At 32.4% G+C, this 20,814-nt stretch overlaps 1 protein-coding gene across 1 annotated transcript in view; it reads left to right on the top strand.

Moving 5' to 3' along the window:
- LOC133205792 (cholecystokinin receptor type A-like) overlaps window positions 1-19,931 on the top strand; it is a 32,686-nt gene extending 12,755 nt beyond the window's left edge. The window contains exon 2 of the mRNA XM_061341669.1: window positions 18,318-19,931. Coding sequence (XP_061197653.1) covers window positions 18,320-19,621 — 1,302 coding nt within the window. The 5' untranslated portion in view covers window positions 18,318-18,319 and the 3' untranslated portion in view covers window positions 19,622-19,931. The remainder of the gene's footprint in view (window positions 1-18,317) is intronic.
- Window positions 19,932-20,814: the final 883 nt, after the last annotated feature.

The following is a 20,814-nucleotide window of genomic DNA, read 5'->3' as shown; positions in this document are numbered from 1 at the left end:
ATAAAGACAATTATTTATCTTAGTGTAGTCTACACATGTACTTGCACGCCAAGTGATATTAAAATCAGACCACACTGTAGGAAGAGAAGTGATTTAAAAGTATTTTACAGAAATTTCTCTTTTAAGTAGGTAACCATGGCAACACCGTTCATTGAAATAAAAAAACTGACATACAGAATTATGTATCTTAGTGTAGTCTACTTGTGTGAAACTGAAATCAGACCAAAACTGTAGGAGGAGTATCGTTTTGAAAGTGCTTCACAGAAATTTATATTTTTAGTAACCATGGCAACACCGTTCATCAAAATCAAAAACCGATACACAGAATTATGCATGTAATCTACTTGTGTGCCAATTTATATGGAAATCAGACAAAACTGTAGGAGGAGTAGCCTTTTTCGAAAAATTGTTTACAGACAGATGGACGACCGACGCCTTACTATCGCATAAGCTCTTCTGGTCTCTGACCAGTAGAGCTAAAAATTAAGCTTTACCACAACAATTACAAGGTTAATTTAGATATAATCAGACGTCCTTTGCATGTAAATTAAAACTTACGTGAAAAGGTTAGTCATATTGCAGATTTTTTAAAATGAATTTCAAATGAATAAGTGTGAGATTCAACAAAAACCTCAGGAAAGTTATAAATAAATAATTTTTCAAAGCTGAAACTCCCTTCTGAAGAAAGTGGAAATATTGGTGAATATTATTACAAAGACAAAGAATGAAAAAAAAATTGTTGTTGTAACATCGACTGCAATCATAATAAGGGTATGTTACATCAAATATCTTTTAATTACTCCTTAAATTACATGTATTTGTACACCGCTTTTTAAGACATGTTTCCCATGCAAGCCCATGTATATAATAATACTAGTATGTTTTTGTACATTTAAGAATTATAGATAGCAAGATACTCTACATATGTACAAATTTAAATACATGTACCCATATCATGGCTTTTGTGCACGTGCAAATCATTTTCACTGTAAAAGCATTTGTAGTCCTTGTAAATTAATGTTGAGGTTGTTAGGGAACTTTCTTTATTAATACACTCAGACTGGTCAAGTGTTTCATCATAAATAATATCAGAGAATTAATATGATTTTTTTTTTGTTTACAGCTGGCATCTTAATTTCCAATTAAATAAAAACCATCACTTCTTGAACTTGGTAATACCTTTTCCGCTGTGAATGCATCGTCATGCTGAAGTAGAATTTCATCCTGATGATTGTGATCAACAGATAATGTCCAAGAATATAACTCTGTTTCAGTAATTACGATATGGTAATTACATGGAATATTTATAATGCAGATATAATTAGGCTTACCGAAGATGAAACCAAGTCTCTAAATCACCGACTTATGCTCTGATCTACCTCTGTATAGTCATCTAGTGTAAACAACTCTACACTGACACTAAAATACGGACTACTTTCAAATGTATGAGCTCAGTCTGGAACATTGAATGCTATCAATAAAAAAGTAACAGTTCATTGATAAGCATGACATCGAGATATATTCCACACTGCATCATAATAAATTTATGTGGAATTAACGGGGATTTGAAAGAAAATGATTGGTTTAGCTTCTTCTTTTTTTTTTAACATTTGTGACTTTCAGTTACAAAATTAACGTGCTGTTTGTTGCAGAAACAGAGAGCATACAGTAAGTAAATATGATTGAGAATATTCGGCATTATCTACGTGACGACGAGGAATTAGAACGTATAAAGGGGCATGGCCAGTTTTAAAGTTTTTATCCATAAAACATTTCTGTAGAATTCAAAATTTTACACATTGTGAGAGTGTTTCAGATCGATAAAGCGTGATAGGAAACTTCTTTATTTGAAAATATTAAGAACCTAAGAATTTCGGGCGTGTTTGATTGACATACATGTACATCCTTGGATTTCACAAACTATAAAAGGAGCACTTCGTTGTAAATGTAACTTGGACCTGGATTGGTTTTTGAATCTTTACAAAAAGCTTGTCGACTACCGTTCTGATCAGTATGTTGGACCTGTAGGGCCTGGATTGGTTTTAATCTTTAGAAAAAGCTTGTCGGCTATCGTGCTGGTCAATAGTTTTAGGCTAGGTTTTTCATTAATATTTATTTCAAATTTAGAGAAAGGAGGTACCTTTTCATAGCTATTAACCATGAATCGTGATATTGTCAACGCATTTGAATTTATTATCTCGAAATGTTATTTAATATTCTTGTTACTTTTCATGGTACATAATATTAATGTCTATAATCTTATTTCTTTTCTTGACGTTATTTTACAACACCACTTTTTCATGGATATAATAAACGTTGCCATTAATTTTTACAAATGATGTAAAAGAAATCCAAGGGAGTGCATTATGATATGTAGCCCTACTGTTTCAAAACTTGAAATCTAAATTTAGAACATTGACTACAAAAGTACAGGCATGTTATTCAATTATAATTATATTGAGCTCAAATAACACAAGCAATACATATACTTTGCAGCGCAATAACCAATACAGACAAGTACAAGAACAGATGGAATAAATGGAATAAAAAGCAATGAAATACACTATATAAATTGATTGCACTCTAAGGCATTTACATGTATATACAATTATAGAAAACTACATCACAGCTCATTGAAAACGAGAATACCTGTATCGAATATCACAGAGTTAATAATTCTTGCCCTCGAAGAATGTGTGCTATTCTGAGGTATTATTCCACCTGACTGTGTTTAAGGTACACTGGAATTTACTTTTTACTTTCTCTGTACGTGTTTTATATATATATATATATATATATATATATATATATATATATATATATATATATATATATATATATATATATAGATAGATAGATAGATAGATAGATAGATAGATATAATTTATTTAAGATACAATTGTCATGCTTAAAAATCTCTGTTATAAAGGAAATAGATTAAAGATGAATGAATGAATAAATGAAACTATAAAATGTGGCACCAGGTGGATTCGAACCATGACTCAAAAAATACCCCGCTGTGTTAATAGTCAGCTGTTATACCATTTGAGCTAATCTGGCAATTTTTTTTAAATTTCGACCTTAGGGAAAGGGTGCCCCTAAAATTATTTCTTAGATCACAACCCATCAAAATATCATAAACTGTCACGGTAGCTCAGTCGGCAGAGCGCTCGCTCCGTGATCGAAAGGTCGTGTGTTCGAATCGCGGTCGCGAATGACCTAAGTCAATAAAAAATAGGTAGCAACTGTTCCTTCGCCAAGCGCTTGGCACTGTGAAGTGAAAGTTGTGGGCCCTTCGGATGAGACGTTAAAAACCAAGGCCCCGTGTCACGGAAGGCTTTGGCACGATAAAGAACCCTCACTGCTCAATGGCCCTCAGTGCCGAGTGAAGTTCTAAATTTGAAGCCCTTCACCGGTATATGGTGACGTTTCTATATGAGTGAAAAATTCTCGAAAGGAACGTGAAAGAACATACAATCAATCAAAATATCATAATAATTATACATGTAATAACCAACTTTTGAGGTTAATTTAAAGTTACAGATGATAAATTTTAGGTTTAATATGCAGATTTGAAAAATTTAGACCAATATACGGTAGAAAATGTCCAATGAATTTTTAAATGCGACTTTTTCCGGGAAATTGCTCTCCCCTATAGGTCAAATCTTTTGAAATAATTATTTTAAGAAAGGCGAGAAATCTGTGATGTATTAATAAATTTAAAGATATTAAAACTATAATCAAGAAAAGACAAAATAAAAATGAAAGGAAGCTGAACAAACAAAGCAGTATTGCTTGTCTGTGTTCAGTGATGTGTGCAGTGTAAGCAAATCGAACACACCCTACAAAATTTAAACAATAACAAAGCTCGTGCCCATGTTAACTGAAACATGTGTTTGATGTAAGAATACCGTAGTGATTGAATATTAAGAGTTTTCATTTAAGTTTATATAATTAAACTGATTTTATTTTTAATTTAAATATAGAAATTTAAAAAATGTAAACAGAGCTTCAATGCAAGTGTTTCCCATTAAAGAACAATTTGAGACCTTTTTCAGTCTTAAATTCAGTTTAGATAATCATCTTAAAATTGTAACAAAATGTTTTATGAAGGGATGAGATTTTTATTTCTAAAAATACAAATTGCTGTTTAAAAAGCGTAATTTTTTATATAGTTTTGAGTGATATCTACATTTACTGTAAGTGGACAAATTTCCATCAGGCAGAGACTAAAATCATGTCTTTTTGAATAATTTTTGTTTATCTATTTGTAAAACGATCCGAGAGCCATTATGTTGATATACATGTGTACGATATTTCGGATCGTTCCTTTCACCAAATTAATTTTAACATTGTAATTTTTAAAGTAAAATAAGCAGTATATATTAAGAACTTCCTTACAAACTTCCCTTTTTATTTCCAATAGAAGACAAAACTATTAGGCCAACTTTGAAATAATGTTTTTGTTTTCCCTCTCCCGACTCAGAATGGAAAAATTGCTTCGGTAGTAGGCGAGAATTATTTTCGAGGAAAATATCAATGCTAAATTTTCAAAATATGTTTTCTTGAATGCATAAAAAATAACTGTTATAATTGTTTTCTGAGGTTTAAAAATGTTTTGAGTCCGGCCACTTTTAGCTATTTGGTCGGATCGGGAGAGGACAACCAAACGTTATTTTAATGAGGCCGAGTCTAATTCGAGTGCGCATAATTTTGCGCAGCTTTTTAGTTTCATGCAGTCGTAGGTGCAACATAGCACCTATCTCAAGTTTTGTAATTTTGATACAAAATTAACATTATGTTACATTATCTGTAACGTTTATGGGTCTTAAAATGTGCTTTTAAGATAATAATTAGAATTAACGCTGAAATGGCTTTCACGAGGTCATGCATTGTTTTCGGTTCTGTAAGCAATGCATGACGCTGAAGAATGACGCTTAACTCGCTTGAGTATTCAAGATGTCCATGGACATTTTATTAAAAATTGTTGACAGAACACCAAAAGAAACATTCCAGCAATCTGAAAATTGTTATTCTTTTTACCAAAATAATTCATCTGCACAGATATATACAGAAAATATACCTCAATATGGCAAATTTAGAGGTATTGGCATTGGAAAAAAAACTTTGTAATAATACCTAGACCAAACCAGATGGTCAACTTTTTTGAAATTTCACTGTTTGGTGACTTTTTACAATAACTATCATGTATTTGACTGAACAGGAAATCCCTAGGGCAGAAATACAAAAAATATGGGGAAATGTGATAATTTGGCGGTTTTCCAACTAATTCCCATATGGTCCAATAGTAAAATTCGACAACTTTTGAGATGGACCCCCTAAGAAATCGGGATGGTAAACATTTGATTTTTTTATCTTAAAATAATTAATATAATTGTACGAAAATATATTTATGAAGTCGAAAACATGGCAAAACTAAGTGAAGAGGCAAGACAAAATTAATAGTGGCTGATAAAGACATTGAAACATTACTAAACTAGAACTGAAAGATGCAGATGATGTCCTCAAATAAAGCAAAACTACGTCCAAAGACAAGGCAAAACTAATGGTAACTGATGTCAGACAGAGTGATTATACTCAAATTCGAGGAATGCAACGTATGGAAGAAGAAGAGACATGACAAAACTACGTCCAGAGACAGTACTGACTGATCAAGACATAAACTAGAAACATTGATAAACTAATTTAGTAGCTGATGATTTGAACTGTTTTAAAATCATTAGCTAAAGGATAAACGAGTATGAAAGAAGCATTATGAAGGTCTCTTTAAGATCCTTATTTCAAATGTTTCGTCAGATTGTCTCTTAGATTGCGCGTAAAAACATAAATCGTTTGTTCGTTCTTTTTTCTTGCAAAGAAAAGAAACCTCAATTGAAAAAGTAGGAAAAGGGTGCTGAACTCGTTTCTGAGCCATTTCCTTAGCTCGTACTGTAGCTCTCATTTTTCCATTTCTTTTAAACGGCATTACTTACGTAGGCGATCGTCTGTGATTTGTATAGCTTGATTTGTATTAATCTTTACCTCGCTGTAACATATCTGATTTATTTTTTTTTCAAATCAATGTGACTAATGACGTGCAATACTATAAAAAGCCAATCCTTTTTCTCCAATAAAACAAGCTAACAATAATACCAGATAATTCACAAACATAAAAAAGGCATCATCATTTAAATTGTTTTTAGAACATATGCATAAGAATAGTATTTGATGGCAAATACAAGTTATAAGATTTCAGTGATGTAATAAGAAGTTTTCATTATGGACGTGGAATTCAAAAAGATATGTTTATATAAAAAGCAGCTGGGCGAACAAGGCGGGCAAAATGCATATAGCTTCAAATTTGTAAAAATCAAAGTCAACTCGTGATCAAAGTATTTAGAGCAAGTTATTATTGAAGGTATAATATAATGACACACACAATTTTTCTGAAGAAAAATTTTCCCGGCAAAAATAATTCATGGTTAAAAAATAAATTTTAAAAAAATCCTGTATATCAGTTTTCTAAAGACTGATGCTCTAATTATAACCACTACACCACATATCTCATAATAGATAGTTTTCATATGACGTATTTTCTTTCCGAATTATTTCCCTTGGCCGCCATCTTGGTGGTCAACCTGGTAATTTTTCCTCTTTGTCTTACCAAATCTAAGAGGGTGTACCAGACATATTTGGGGGAAAATCTTTATAGAATAAAAATTATGAAATAAAGGAGGCTTTAACAAATGTATATTTTTCAGAAAAACAATGCTTCTTACCCCACAATGGCCAGTATAAAAAGTTAAAGTTGGTTGAATAATGAAGGAATATGAGCATGTTGACCTCCAATATGGCGGCCAACGGGAAATAACTCTTGCTAATTTGGGCTTACTGAAAACTATCTATAGGCAATGGCATTCACATCTTGTTTGTGGTGACCTATGAATACATGTAACTGGACTTCAAATATTTCTGGGAAAGATAAGAATTTTGTGTCAAAAAATTGTATTTTTAAAGGTGCTTAGACACAGATTTGAAGTTAATATTTACTCAAATTTTCTGTATAATTTCATGACTTATATGTTGCTATAGCATTTCATACGAAAATTTGATAAAAATCTTATTTAATCTGAAAGTTATTTAAACTTCGAATTTCTGGACGCGTTTGATAGACACATCCTTGCAAATTCACAAATTTTAACTTTATCCTTATTACTTTAGAAAAGTAGCAATTTTGTTGTTTATTAATGGAAAGTATTAAAACTATAATGCAGAAATTCCAGAGTAGAAATGTAGAAAGCAAAATCTCCTCTCACCAGTATTGTCAGTCCGTGCTCAGTGGTGTGTGCAGAGTTTAAAAATTGAACACACTCGGTGAAACATAAACATTAACAACAACAGAGCTCGTGCCCTGTTTACAAAAACGGTTTACGTTTCACGGATGTATTCAATTTGTTAAACTCTGTACACAACTACACAACACTGAGCACGGGCTGATAATATTTAAGTGAGTGGGGTTTGCTTTCGCACATTTTTACTCTGAATTTTCTGGATTATAGATGTAATATTATTCACTAATACACAACAAAATTGCTACTTTTCTTAAGTATTAAGGATAAAGTTAAAATTGAGAAAGTGCAAGGATGTGTTAATCAAACGCCTCCCGAAATTCGTAGTTTCAATAATTTCCAGATTAAATAGGTTTTTTATTTTATTTTCGTGTGAAATGCTATAGCAACATATAAGTTGTGATATTATACAGAAAATTTGAGAAAATATTAACTTCAAATCTGTGTCTAAGCACCTTTAAGGTTGAGAAAAAGAAACGGAAAAAAAAATATTAAGAAAAAAATTGTTGAAGGATTAACAAATGATCATTCTTCCCTGTGTTGATGTGTGTACGCTACACGTATCGACAATTAATTTAAACGCTTGTGAGATAGTTTAGTTGCAAAGTCTGGAGATTTTACATAAATTATACTTTTAGTTAACTGGAATGTCCAGAAAATTGTGTTATAATCAGTTTTAATTATTTGTCAAACCAATTTAAGGCATTTTTCTCGGCTTCTCGGTTATCCCTAATAAAAAAAATACTATAGTTAACTATAGTTTACTATAGTTAACTATAGTAAATCAAAGTTCCAAAGTTTTTACCATAGTAAATCAAAGTTCCAAAGTTTTTACCATAGTAAATCAAAGTTCCAAAGTTTTCACCATAGTAAATCAAAGTTCCAAAGTTTTCACTATAGTAAATCAAAGTTCCAAAGTTTTTACCATAGTAAATCAAAGTTCCAAAGTTTTTACCATAGTAAATCAAAGTTCCAAAGTTTTCACTATAGTAAATCAAAGTTCCAAAGTTTTTACTATAGTAAATCAAAGTTCCAAAGTTTTCACTATAGTAAATCAAAGTTCCAAAGTTTTTACTATAGTAAATCAAAGTTCCAAAGTTTTCACTATAGTAAATCAAAGTTCCAAAGTTTTTCTATAGTAAATCAAAGTTCCAAAGTTTTCACTATAGTAAATCAAAGTTCCAAAGTTTTCACTATAATAGTAAATCAAAGTTCGAAAGTTTTTACTATAGTAAATCAAAGTTCGAAAGTTTTCACTATAGTAAATCAAAGTTCCAAAGTTTTCACTATAGTAAATCAAAGTTCCAAAGTTTTCACTATAGTAAATCAAAATTCCAAAGTTTTTACTTTGGTACTATAGTTAACTATAGTAAACTATAGTTAACTATAGTTTACTATAGTATTTTTTTGTTAGGGATATTACAAAAAGTAAATTGTACAGGATTTTTTTTGTTGTTTTTTTTTTGTTTTTGTTTTGTTTTGTTTTTGTTTTTATTTTTTGTTTACAAAAATTTATCCAGTGATTTCCTTTTAAACCATCTTTCTTCTCTTTGTAGGAATAATATAAGAAATACTGTAACGAGGTTTCCCATTTCCTGTATAGTACAATTATAATTGAAATCAATCATGAATGTGTAAAATACAAAGATAATTCAGTAGTTTGGAAGATTTGCTTTCGAACTGAACCACAATTTATCTACCGTAAAAGCGGAAGTTTAAGCGAGCCGCAAATTTAGCGATTTTTTTCCAAAATCTTTATCTAATTTTAGCTAGAAATAATTTTAGCTATTTTGTGATGGCTATAAAGATAACAGTGATCTTCAGTACGGAATGAATTGTTAGCGATATTCAATTTTAGCGGACTCATCACTTTCGCTAAAGATGCCAAAATCGAATCCTTGCTAAATTTTCTTTTTTGTTAAACTGCGTAAAATTTTTAAAAATTTGATAAATCAGTACTTAAAGTTAAAACGATAAAAAAAATTGATTGTAAAAAAAATCATAATAATAATAATTAACGCTCCATGCGAGGAGTGAATCAGAAACTATTCGATTCCAGTCCAATGGACAGATAACGCAAGTTACTGAACTATCATCGCTACACATACAGAATGGATTTTAAAACGACAATAAAGCACTGCATTTACACAATGGTATTTTATTTTTAGAAAAAAGTACATTTTTATGGTTTCTGGGTTTTCTCTCATTTTTTTTGTTTCATTTGTTTCTTTAAATTAAAATGCACACAAATAACGTTTCAAAATCATTAACAGACGACCCAGAAATGGTAACAAATTAGAAAAAAACGTGTTTAAAATGTGATTTTTGTACCGAATGACTTATCTAGCCAATTTTCAAGTCATTTTTAGCAAATCAAAACACAATATAGGAAAATATTTCCTTTTCACAGGAACCCGATACATGTACATCAAAAGAATGCTAACATTTCATGTGACAGATCATTGAAATTTTCAAGTGCGTCCAGATTCCTGCCGAATGGCAATCAAATGCACCCTTTTTTAAATTATATAAAATATTATTTAAATGCATGAATACTCAAATTACATGAACGTAAATTTAAGACAGAAATGTTTGGTGTTAGGGCAAAGGTAAGCCACCAAAGGTTCAAATTATTACAAACAAATATGGTTTCAAAATTTGAAACAGTCATACCAGTTGAAACGTTTAAATTCATGTGCAGTAATCACTCAAGTCATAAGAGAGGGTTTCAGATCTTATGTTTTACTACGACATCCTAATACATGTATCATGCGACACTGATATAGATCGCAGGTTTTCATTGAAAAATTCAAACGAAGATGACCAAAATTGTACTGCAGGTAAATGATAAGTATGACCAAGATTTTTTGGAAACATGATTTCTCTCTCATTGACCTTGTTGAAATGACTCTGAGGTATAATACTAAAAAAGCCTTAACGCAACTCAAGCTGAACCTTCATAATTTGGATAGAAGTTTATTATAAAGTCTACATAACTACAGCGTTTGGAACCATATTTTTACCGTCTCAATGCGATAAACAGAGTTGATGAGTTTTGCCTTTACTCAAATGTGACTGGCAGAAAATGCACATTTTATATTTGGTTGAAATGCTGTTCAATGCTAAGGTGATAATTTGCTTGTGATCTAATTTACGTACAATTTTATTTTATACTTTCCATCTTGAAAAGAGGAAAATAAAAAAAATTGCATTTATTGATATTGACACTTTTTTTAAGCAGCTCCAAATAAAAAGTTTTACTTCTTTTCACGATTTTGCAATTAATGAAACTGAAATGAAATATTTTTCATAGCAGCTAGAAAAAAAAAGAACTGACTTTTCATAAGTCACAAAAAAGACAATCTTCATTCTTCATTTTTTACAGATTCATGTATATTCCTTTTTTGAATGCAGACATCAAAATGCAGAGAGAGGAATTTGAGATGAGGGGTTGGTATTGTCCTTTAAATGGTCGAATTGAATTTGATTTACCATACCTATACTGGATTCTTAAAACAACAACAACAACAAAAATCCTTACAAAGATACATAGCGGATTCCAGTAAATGTTCTACCAAGCCTCATTTTTACTCATCATTAAAACATTAACAGCAGTAAACTTCAGGAGTACTGTACTACAATATATATAAGAAGTGGTGTAAATCAGATGTGGATACTTAAAAACTCCAAGGAACTGTTAGAAAATTTGAAATCACAAAATTTTACCAAAATCAATTGCATCAAAACATCCGATTTTTCAACATTTTATACAACCATTCCCCACCATAAATTTAATTTCAGCCTTTTTGACATCATAGACGGCTGCTTTTTTCAATGAAAATGGAAACTCATAAATATACTTACCTTGTCATTGGTCATTTGCAAAATTATTTTGTTAAAGAAAAACTTTTCTGATTGTACAATCATGTACTTCTAATGTTTCATTAAAAAGATGTTTGAGTTTCTGATTGACAATATCGTTGTAATTTTTGGAGATCAGGTCCTCCAACAATCTGTTGGAATTCCCATAGGTCCCGATTATTATCTGTTGGAATTCCCATAGGTCCCGATTATTAGCAAACCTTTTTTAGAATTCAAATGAAGCAGGATTTATTCGAAAGTACACGAGAAAAAGACACTTGCTGTGGCCTTCAACTCGGCATTTAGATATATCGGCGACATATTATCAATAAACTTCAATTCATTTGTCAACTAGATATATCCAATTGAACTTGAAATAAAAGATACCACAGAGTCTGACACATCTGTTTCATATTTAGATATTTTACTAAAAAAAAAAAAGACGTTAATGGTAACCTAACGACGAAAAACGTGATGACCTCAATTTTTCCATTGTCAACCTCCCTTATTTATGTAGCAGTATTTCCTCATGACCCGAATATGGAGTTTGTCTCCCAGTTGACCGGAACACAAGAGTATGCTCTAAATCGAAGCAAACTACTGACAAACAAGTTGATGAAACAAGAATATCAACAGTCTCGTTTAGTCATCATTTTGCAAGTTCTATAATGGCTGATACACTGACCTTGTCGGCAAGTACAATCTATCATTAAGTCGGATGCTGACTGACGTTTTTCAAACTTATTGTAAGACCATTATTTACACACTGAAGGTTTCAAAATTGCCCCCCCCCCCCAAAAAAAAAAAAAAATAAATAAATAAATAAAATAAATATATAGAATTTAAAAGTTTGAGATTACATTTTTTGCGGCTCAAAGTTGTTCAAAACTTAATTTCTTACTAACTCAATGTCAATCAGTTTCTATGACCAATTTCTGGACCTGGACTCGCTCGAATTGATAGGGATCTACGGACCAGGCCCCAAGACCGTAACCTGAAAATAAAGTTACGTCAAAATATGCTCTCTTTTTTTTTAAATTAATAAACATTTTAAAGAGTTGCAACTTATAAAATATTTAATAACAAATAATTGCACATGATGATTTTTTTTTCAAAAAATACCAATGAGATCTGAACTTGAGACCATGTAAAGTTGAAAGCGGTGCTATTTTTACGTTTGTTCGTAGAGTTTTAGGGATTTGAACTTATAGGCAATCACGTCGAAACAAAACTGATTTTAGCTAAACAGCAGAAACTGGTTAATCTGGAAGCAAACAGTCAGGACGCTTTACCTTCTGGACGAAGTTTGTGGGGAACCATTCACATTTATATGTATTTAATATTTCAATAATCCGGATTCTCCATTAATCCGCACGATTTGCTTGGGAACAAAAGTGTCCGGATTATAAAGGTGCTACTATATACAGCTCTATTTTTGTGTGGGGCAATTTATTTGAAGTGCTCTTCATAACCATATATCTGTAAATGAATCCGCTGAAAAATGAAACACAATATAATCTTTCGTTTTCAATTGACATTTTATCGAAAATAGATAAAATAAGTATAAATTTCGAAAACCTCGCCTAAAGTCAGCATTTCGTAAGTTCTATAATCTTTACGACGTTGTTAGGCGTTTGTTATACACCCTCCCCCCTTCTTGAAAAGCGTGGGGGGTGTAATAGTGATGGGGATGTCTGTCAGTCTGTACGTTCGTTGCGCTTTTGGATAGGGCGAGTTCACCATGCATCGTACACATAACTTGCTTCGGGCAATTTGAAGCTAAAATTTGCATCTAACTTGATTGTTTCCGTGTTTTGACTTGTTTCTGTCTTAAAGCCGATTTAATTTTTTTTCATTGCCAATTTTTATTATAATACCAGGATAATGGCATTGAATTGACGTTATATTTGGCATCATCAAGGGGGAGTAACCAGAATTTTATGATTTTGCAAATTCTTAGAGTGGAGTATGGGTATAACGAACAGTATTCAAGCTCAAAGTCCATTTAGACAATACATATCGGGAGCAGAGCAAACACGGACCTCAAAAACATCAGTGGGATCAGGTGCCATTGAGGAGTTAGCATCCCCTTGCCGATCGGTTACATCCACCGTGTGCTACTTGTCATGATCGAAAAAAAAACACTGAAAAATCCGTAGGTAATTTGGTGCGTAAATTACTATGAAAAACGTCAGTCAGTATTTGACTTAATGACAGGTTGTATTTGCTGATAAGGTCATTGTATCGATCATAAAGCTTGGGAAATCATGCCTTCAAACGAGACTGTTGATATCCTTGTTTCATCAACTTGTTTGTCAGTAGTTTGCCTCGTTTTAGAAATTGTTTACATGTAGAGTATGCTCTTGCGTATCGAATCAACTGGGAGACAAAAACCCCACATGCAGGTGATAAGGGTATATTGCTACATAAGTAAGGGAAGTTGACGATTAAAAAGTTGAAATCATCACGTTTATCATAAAGCTTTGTTGTTAGGTTACCATTAACGTCTTTTTCTAGTAAATATGATAAATATAAATAAATATGAAGCAGATGTGTTAGAATCCCGATCACGACAAGGAGCACACGGCGGGTGATACCGGTCGGCAGGGGATGCTCGCTCCTCATGGCACCTGATCCCACCTCTAAATTTGAGGTCCGTGTTTGCTCTACTCCAAATTTGTATCGTTTCATTGGACTTTCGAAATTAAATACTGTTTGTTATCTTCATATTTCATTACTTTTTGATTGGACCCAAATTTCTGGTTTCCCATAGCAAAAATGGACACTGTCATTCTCTCTATAATAACAGGGATACCCATTTCTTATCTGCCCCCCCCCCCCCATACCACTTAATAGAATTTAATGGTACTTTGACAGAATCTTATTATATAGTGCCATTATACACCTTCTACTTTATGTATTGATCGGTCAAATATTCGGGGCTTTTCCATGGCAAAAAATGGACTTTGTCATTATACTCATATTGAAGCATCATTTTGAGAGCTCACTGCTCACAGTACCACTAGTTTTTGTGTCATTTAGGGTTCACTTTACCCGGCGTTGTCTGTCTGTCCGTCTGTCACACCTTATACCTAAAAATGCCGAACTAAGAACTCAATAAAAAGGTTCATTTCTGATAAGAGGGGGCCGACTGCAAAACATTTTTTTTTAAACAGGAAGTATCCATGTAATGTTATATAAAAAAAAAAATGCATGAAAAAAGTACTTATGTAGCATTGTTTGCAGTACATTTTGTAAGAAAAAAAATAACATGATTATTGATAGATGTTTTGTCTTCAAATGTTTCAAAAAGTTCAACAACTCTCAAGAGTACATCGTGTGCATTAATTACAAAAAAGATATACTTGGTCGATATTTAAAATGACTTGAGAAAAATGTGAAATGTCAACTTAGTTGTCACGTGATTTGCTTCATGTCCTAAAAATAAATCTTTGAAATTCCTCTATAAAAAGTACATGTCACCATATACAATGTAAGCTAACATATTTTTTTACAGTGCGTTTAGTCTTCATGCGATTGTATACTTGTGTCACACGCCGCAGTTACTGTGTATTTAAAATTAAAATTAGTAATACGACATATCAGTATTAATTCATATGGCTCTGTTCAGTGCCTTGCCATTTCCAATTTAACGCATTAAAATCTTTTTTTCTCAACTTGAATTTCAAATACATCTCTGGAGATGCTGATGTTTTGACGACATAATTTCACGCATTGTTTCTTTAACAGAAGAAAGTAAACCCCATTATTCTCATTCAATTGAGGTTAAAATTGGCTCGGACTACAGCTGATTGGGAAATAGGTCTTCAATTTAAGTCAATTTCAGCTGCTGTCGAATACAAAGATATGCTCATAAACCACATACCGTGCGAATTCGTAGACACAATACGCCAAAGGCGCCGTTATATTGCCTTTTTGTTCAATTGCAGAAGACAATAAATTGTTTAGAAAACTCATCACATTTTATTGACCATTATCGGCTATGCTTCAATCTCAGCATTTTTTTTTATCTTTATTTGAGATTATCTCCTACGTGTCGTAAACGGATTTATGCTTTACAAAGTTTAATAAATCCTCCTTTATTTCTAGTAGTAAATATAGCTAAGAGTTCTTATGCACAGTTCAGATAAAAAGATAATTAAAGGAGTTACCAATTTCCAAGTACAAAGTATTTCAGATCAGTCTTCGTGTTGAGGGATACAAATATGACCTGAAATCCAGCAAAAGTCTTTATTAACCTTGTTAAGTGAAATGATATAGTACTAAATTCATATATTCACAGATATATGGTTTATCAGAGTTCATAGTGTTAATGGATTGTAAGCAAGAGAGGGAGTTCGAAAACATTGTAAAATGTTTTCACTGTAAGTTTTAATATATTCTAGAGCAAGTTTTGATATAAATCGTCAAATTAATTGGTGTTTGGACGATTTCACAAAAAAAGTTTTGATATTTTGTTAATAATGATTTGCTCAAATAACATGTACATGTAAAAGGTACTCAGCGAGCGCAAACATCGTTTAGATCTTTTAAATACCTCTCAGTTTTTGGAAGTACTGTACCATGAGTTATCATTCTTGGTTCATCTTAATGCACGTTTTCTAGCGCATACAAATTTTCTTATCTTATTTCAATCACATTTTGATCACTTAGCTTTTTTTCTTGCACTAAAACAAACTATTTTAATTTAATGAGATTTTGTTCATTATTCTGAGAGGAGTTTAGTGGATAGAAGAAAAAAAAACCCAGCCATTGAGATGCGCTAGTGAAAACCTAATACACTGTATACAGCCTTCTAACTTCATTGGTGGAATTAACAAAACAACTTTACGACCTAAATATTCTTTGAATTTTGATTGGATACTAGACTGATGTACCTTTATGTGTTGTTCAAATTGAAAATTGTACTTTGAAAGAGTCACCTTGAGCAGAACAAAACTATACATTTGACTGGAACTGTTGACCCAGACGGATAAAAAGTCATCATTTTTTTATAGACCACATTAACTCTAGCAGAGAAGTATGTTTAGATACATCTTTGTAACTGGGGCAAATAGAAATCATATTGTATGATGGCTTAAATTCGACGCTACCCGCAATTGTTAAAAATCTGCTTTTCATTGTAATAGCCTTAAGAAGTGTAAAATAATTGAAGACGCATACGTATTCCAGGATATACAAAAAACTCTCACGATCAGTCGTAGACGTGAGATTTTTTAAAGTTTTTTGACATATGTGTAATGATGTACTTATGTAATTTGTATATAAATAGTTAGATTTACTCATTATTATCAAATACTGAACATTGTGGTTGATGAATGTAAATGCGGTATATTTTATGAGACACCTAACACCTTCATTCGCGGTTCATGATTGCATAATAGTTTTCCCGCATAGCGTTCTGCATATTAGCAGTTGTCGGTAACCAAGGAAGAAAAAAATCATACTATCATTTTTCATTTACAACAAACCGGTCACGGTAGCCTTGTGGTAGGGCGCTCGCTTCGTGATCGGGATGTCCGGGTTCTATTCCTGTTCGCCGCGCCGCTTCAAACCAAAGACAAAGGTAGTGGCTGTTCCTTCGCCAAGCGCCCGACACTAGAAGTGAAAATCACAGGTCGGATGAGACCTTAAAGCCGAGGTCCCGTGGCACGATAAAGAACCTTCGCTTCTCAATGGCTCTCAGTGCCGAGTATAGATCTTCTAAGTTTAAATGCCTTCACCGGCATACGATTACGTCTCTGTATGAGTGAAAAATTCTCGAATGGGAACCTTAAACAACTTCCAATCAATCAATTATATATGAGTGAAAAATTCTCGAGAGGGACGTTAAAAAACAAACACGACAATGTGTCGATATTACGATTCCTTTCATGAATAGCACCGTAACATTAATCTCAGGGTTATTCTTAGTCTAGACGTTTTTTGTGAAAAGAAGTCTAGGATTCTCCATCATTTTTACTGTGGTGAACACTATTCGCGAAGAGCTAACCAAATTCGCAATTTGCTAACCAAATTCGCGACCAAATTCGTAAATGTAATAAAACACTTTTATTCAAAAAAATACACATACTTTTTCATGTGTTTTTGTAAATGTGTAATTTGATACACAAATGTTATGATTTTGTATAATAATATTAAATGACTTCAAGTTATTGAAAAAATAAGAAAGTTTCCAATACATTTACATTATACATGTATACACTGTTAGAGAAAAATACGATCCTAACCATTCCCCCACCATGAACACACACCCAAACACCATAAAAACAGAATTTTATATATATATATAGAGAGAGAATTTTATATATATATATATATATATATATATATATATATATATATATATATATATATATATATATATATATATATATATATATTTCGTTATTGTTTATTAATAATAAACAGGAATTCAGTTATTTATGGAAAACACAAGTTTTTAGCAACAAACCCTACTGTTCTTCGTACTTTTGCCAACCGTTTTGTGGTTAGATTATTTGGAGAGGTACATGTAAATGACCTGTGAGTACCACGTGACTATCAAATTAATCAACTCAAAAGTCGTACATCGCTAGCCAAACTGACACAATATAACTGTCTATATAACTCTTAAATTATGCAGATCAAGGTAAATGGTGGATGTTTCCATTAACATCAGTACATAAACGTTCATACTTAAAAAATGATTAAAGTCCTTTTACGAAAGTGAAAAGGTTCCAGTGCAAACAGTTGGGAAAACAATAATTACAATACAATTCACAATTACCTTATCAACAATATAATTACAATACAATTGCCTTTATATCTGGCTACTTTTCATGAACCAATATGTTAGGGTGCATGTTTGGGCTCATGCACACTCTCTTACAAGAAAGACAGAACACTGGCAGATAGATAGATTGGATAGATAGATTAGATAGACAGACAGACAGATAGATAGATAGATAGATAGATAGATAGATTGATATAGTTAGATAGATTAGATAGATAGATATTGACGTCTATATGAGGAAAAAGAACATTGTTTTAAATACAGGCATATTTGAAATGGAATCATCAGATTATTTTAATTTTCCTTTACAGGTATGAACAAGATGTCAAATATGTCTGAGGTTTCGGATGACGGGGAGGCTATTCAGGACACTTTGGAGCACTTAGGTGATGACGAATACGCAGCTGTTGTGATGCTTATTGTTTTTTCGGTCATCGGAGTTGCCGGAAACGCCCTTGTTTTGTATGGGTTTTTTATGTTGAAACCAAAAATGACTTCAACGATATTTATATTGACTTTGGCAGGGATTGATTTTACGTCCTGTCTGGTCACCATTCCTGCTACAGCTGCTATGGAGCTGGTGGTTTTTAGGGTGCCTTACGACCCTTTGTGTAAAGCTTATCATTTTCTGGTGACTACAACCATACCTTTTTCTGCGTTTGTAATGGTAGCTATCGCTGTGGATCGTTATTATTGCATATGTAAGCCTTTCATCCAGATCATGACGAAGTTTAGAGCCAAGATTATAGTATTTTCTTTAAGTATTCTTGCTCTGATTATTGGTTTCGTAAGCTGCTTGAACTTTGGCTTGGTTGAACAAAGAACACACAAAAACGAAACAAATATGACACTGGAATTACAAGCCACGATAGAGCTTCTAGGACCAGATGATCCTGTGGTGCTTGCGCTTAAAGAAAAATATTTCCCATCACCAGTTTTTTTGTGTGGTAACCCCCGAATGTTAGGTGAAACATTTTACACAGTGTATAATACAATATACGCATCAATTTACGCGACGTGTGGAATTGTGGTTATCATTCTGTATGTTGTTATTTACCACTTCATCCTCACACGCAGACAACGACGACTTAGAACCGAGTCTTTCCCCTGTTGTACATTCAGTAAAACACAACTTGGTGAAAGCGAACATACAGACTTCATTTACGTTAGTCAGGAAACACAAAATACGTGTGTGACCGATGAAGCTGAGAAGGATGCCAATTTGAACAGTCCCATGTTAAAACCAAATAACGAACTTCAAGGTTCTCAGGCAACAACGCTGAATAATGAACCCCCACCAAAGTCACGACAAAAGAAAAAGAAAAATCACAGGAAATCGGATGCGACATCCACTTTTCGACTTAAACAAGAGCGTATCCGTGTAAATAACATCAAGACCGCTCTGATGTTGTCTGTTGTTGCTCTTGTATTCATTGCAGCGTTCCTACCAGCTTGGCTTATGAAGCTTAAGGTTGTCCCATTTAACACGATATTGTTTTACATGTACTTTATTTACAACGTAGCAAATCCTTTCATTTATGCTTTCATGAACCCCGATTTTCGTCAGAAAATGGCCATAGTCGGTACAAGAATTAAAAATCAGTTTAAGAAGTGATTTCTTAACAAAGGTGCTCAAGATGTGCTGTAATTATTCGAAAATGGTATCCCTTCCATCGGCCATCACACTTTATTTATATTTTGTACAAAGTCAGGGAATTGTTTTGTAAACATTCTTCATTTACAAAAATTGAAGATGGATTTAAGGTTTATTTTGATGGATCACCATGTTTGTAAAATATATTTATCAAGGAATGTAACTATTTCTTAAAATATTTTGCAGTACTACATGACTATTGTACATTATAAAAGTTAATTGTTGGAACAAAACCTGATAGCATTACATAACTCTTCAAAGGTCAGTTTACTTTCCTCTTCAAAGGTCAGTTTACTTTCCTCTTCAAAGGTCAGTTTACTTTCCTTTACTTACCTGATTTTATACAACTTTGGATTGTATCGAGAACATTTGTTGTTGTAACGATCACTTGTTTAATATTATTCATTTCATTCCGTTGTCAACTTAATAAAGTGACCTTCGAAGTGAATAACTTTGAGGTTGTTCATACAGATAACCTAAAAAGCAATTTTTGAACAAATCACTATAAACTAACAAAGGCAATGGGCGTAACAATTGTTATAATTGCACCACGACCCATGTTCTAGGAAACTAAAAACTATATATGGACCAGAAATGTGGTTAATTACTGAAAAGTAATTGATTAGATTACAATTAGTTTTATATCTTCTGATTACAATCAAGAAATAAATAGCAAGGTTAAAAAGTTCTCTGGAAAATTAACTTGGTTGGACATTAAGAAAAGTAATCACTATTACACTCAAGTTCTTAGTTGTAATTGACTGAATTAAATTACTATTACTAGTAATAAGATTTTTCATGAAAACTGATTACATTACTATGCAAAAAGTAATCAATAACAGCTGATAACAGTTAACGATTACCGTGTGACTTATATAACACCACCAAGTAAGAGAAAGAGGAGGTACTATCCAAGAAGGCAGAGAAGTTGGATAAAAATCATCTGAACAAAATATTGGATCTGTCAATCATGTTTTGTCACACAGGGGTTTTACCAAGTGATTGGTTTTACTTTGCTCCCAGTCTTACAGATTCATGATCTGTTTGTTTGTTGTTTAACGTCCCTCTCGAGAATTTTCACTTATTATCTGGCAACTTGTTCTAAGGAATATTTAGTGCGATCAATGTGGTGTAGTAGGCTTAGCTATCGACCG

This window comes from Saccostrea echinata, unplaced genomic scaffold, assembly GCF_033153115.1.
Source record: "Saccostrea echinata isolate AGI-Se365-2 ecotype Australia unplaced genomic scaffold, CSIRO_AGI_Sech_v1 ptg000054l, whole genome shotgun sequence".
In the NCBI taxonomy this organism is placed as follows: Eukaryota; Metazoa; Mollusca; class Bivalvia; order Ostreida; family Ostreidae; genus Saccostrea; species Saccostrea echinata.
Note: the sequence above shows the minus strand (reverse complement) of the source record. Positions and strands in the feature narration are given on the sequence as shown.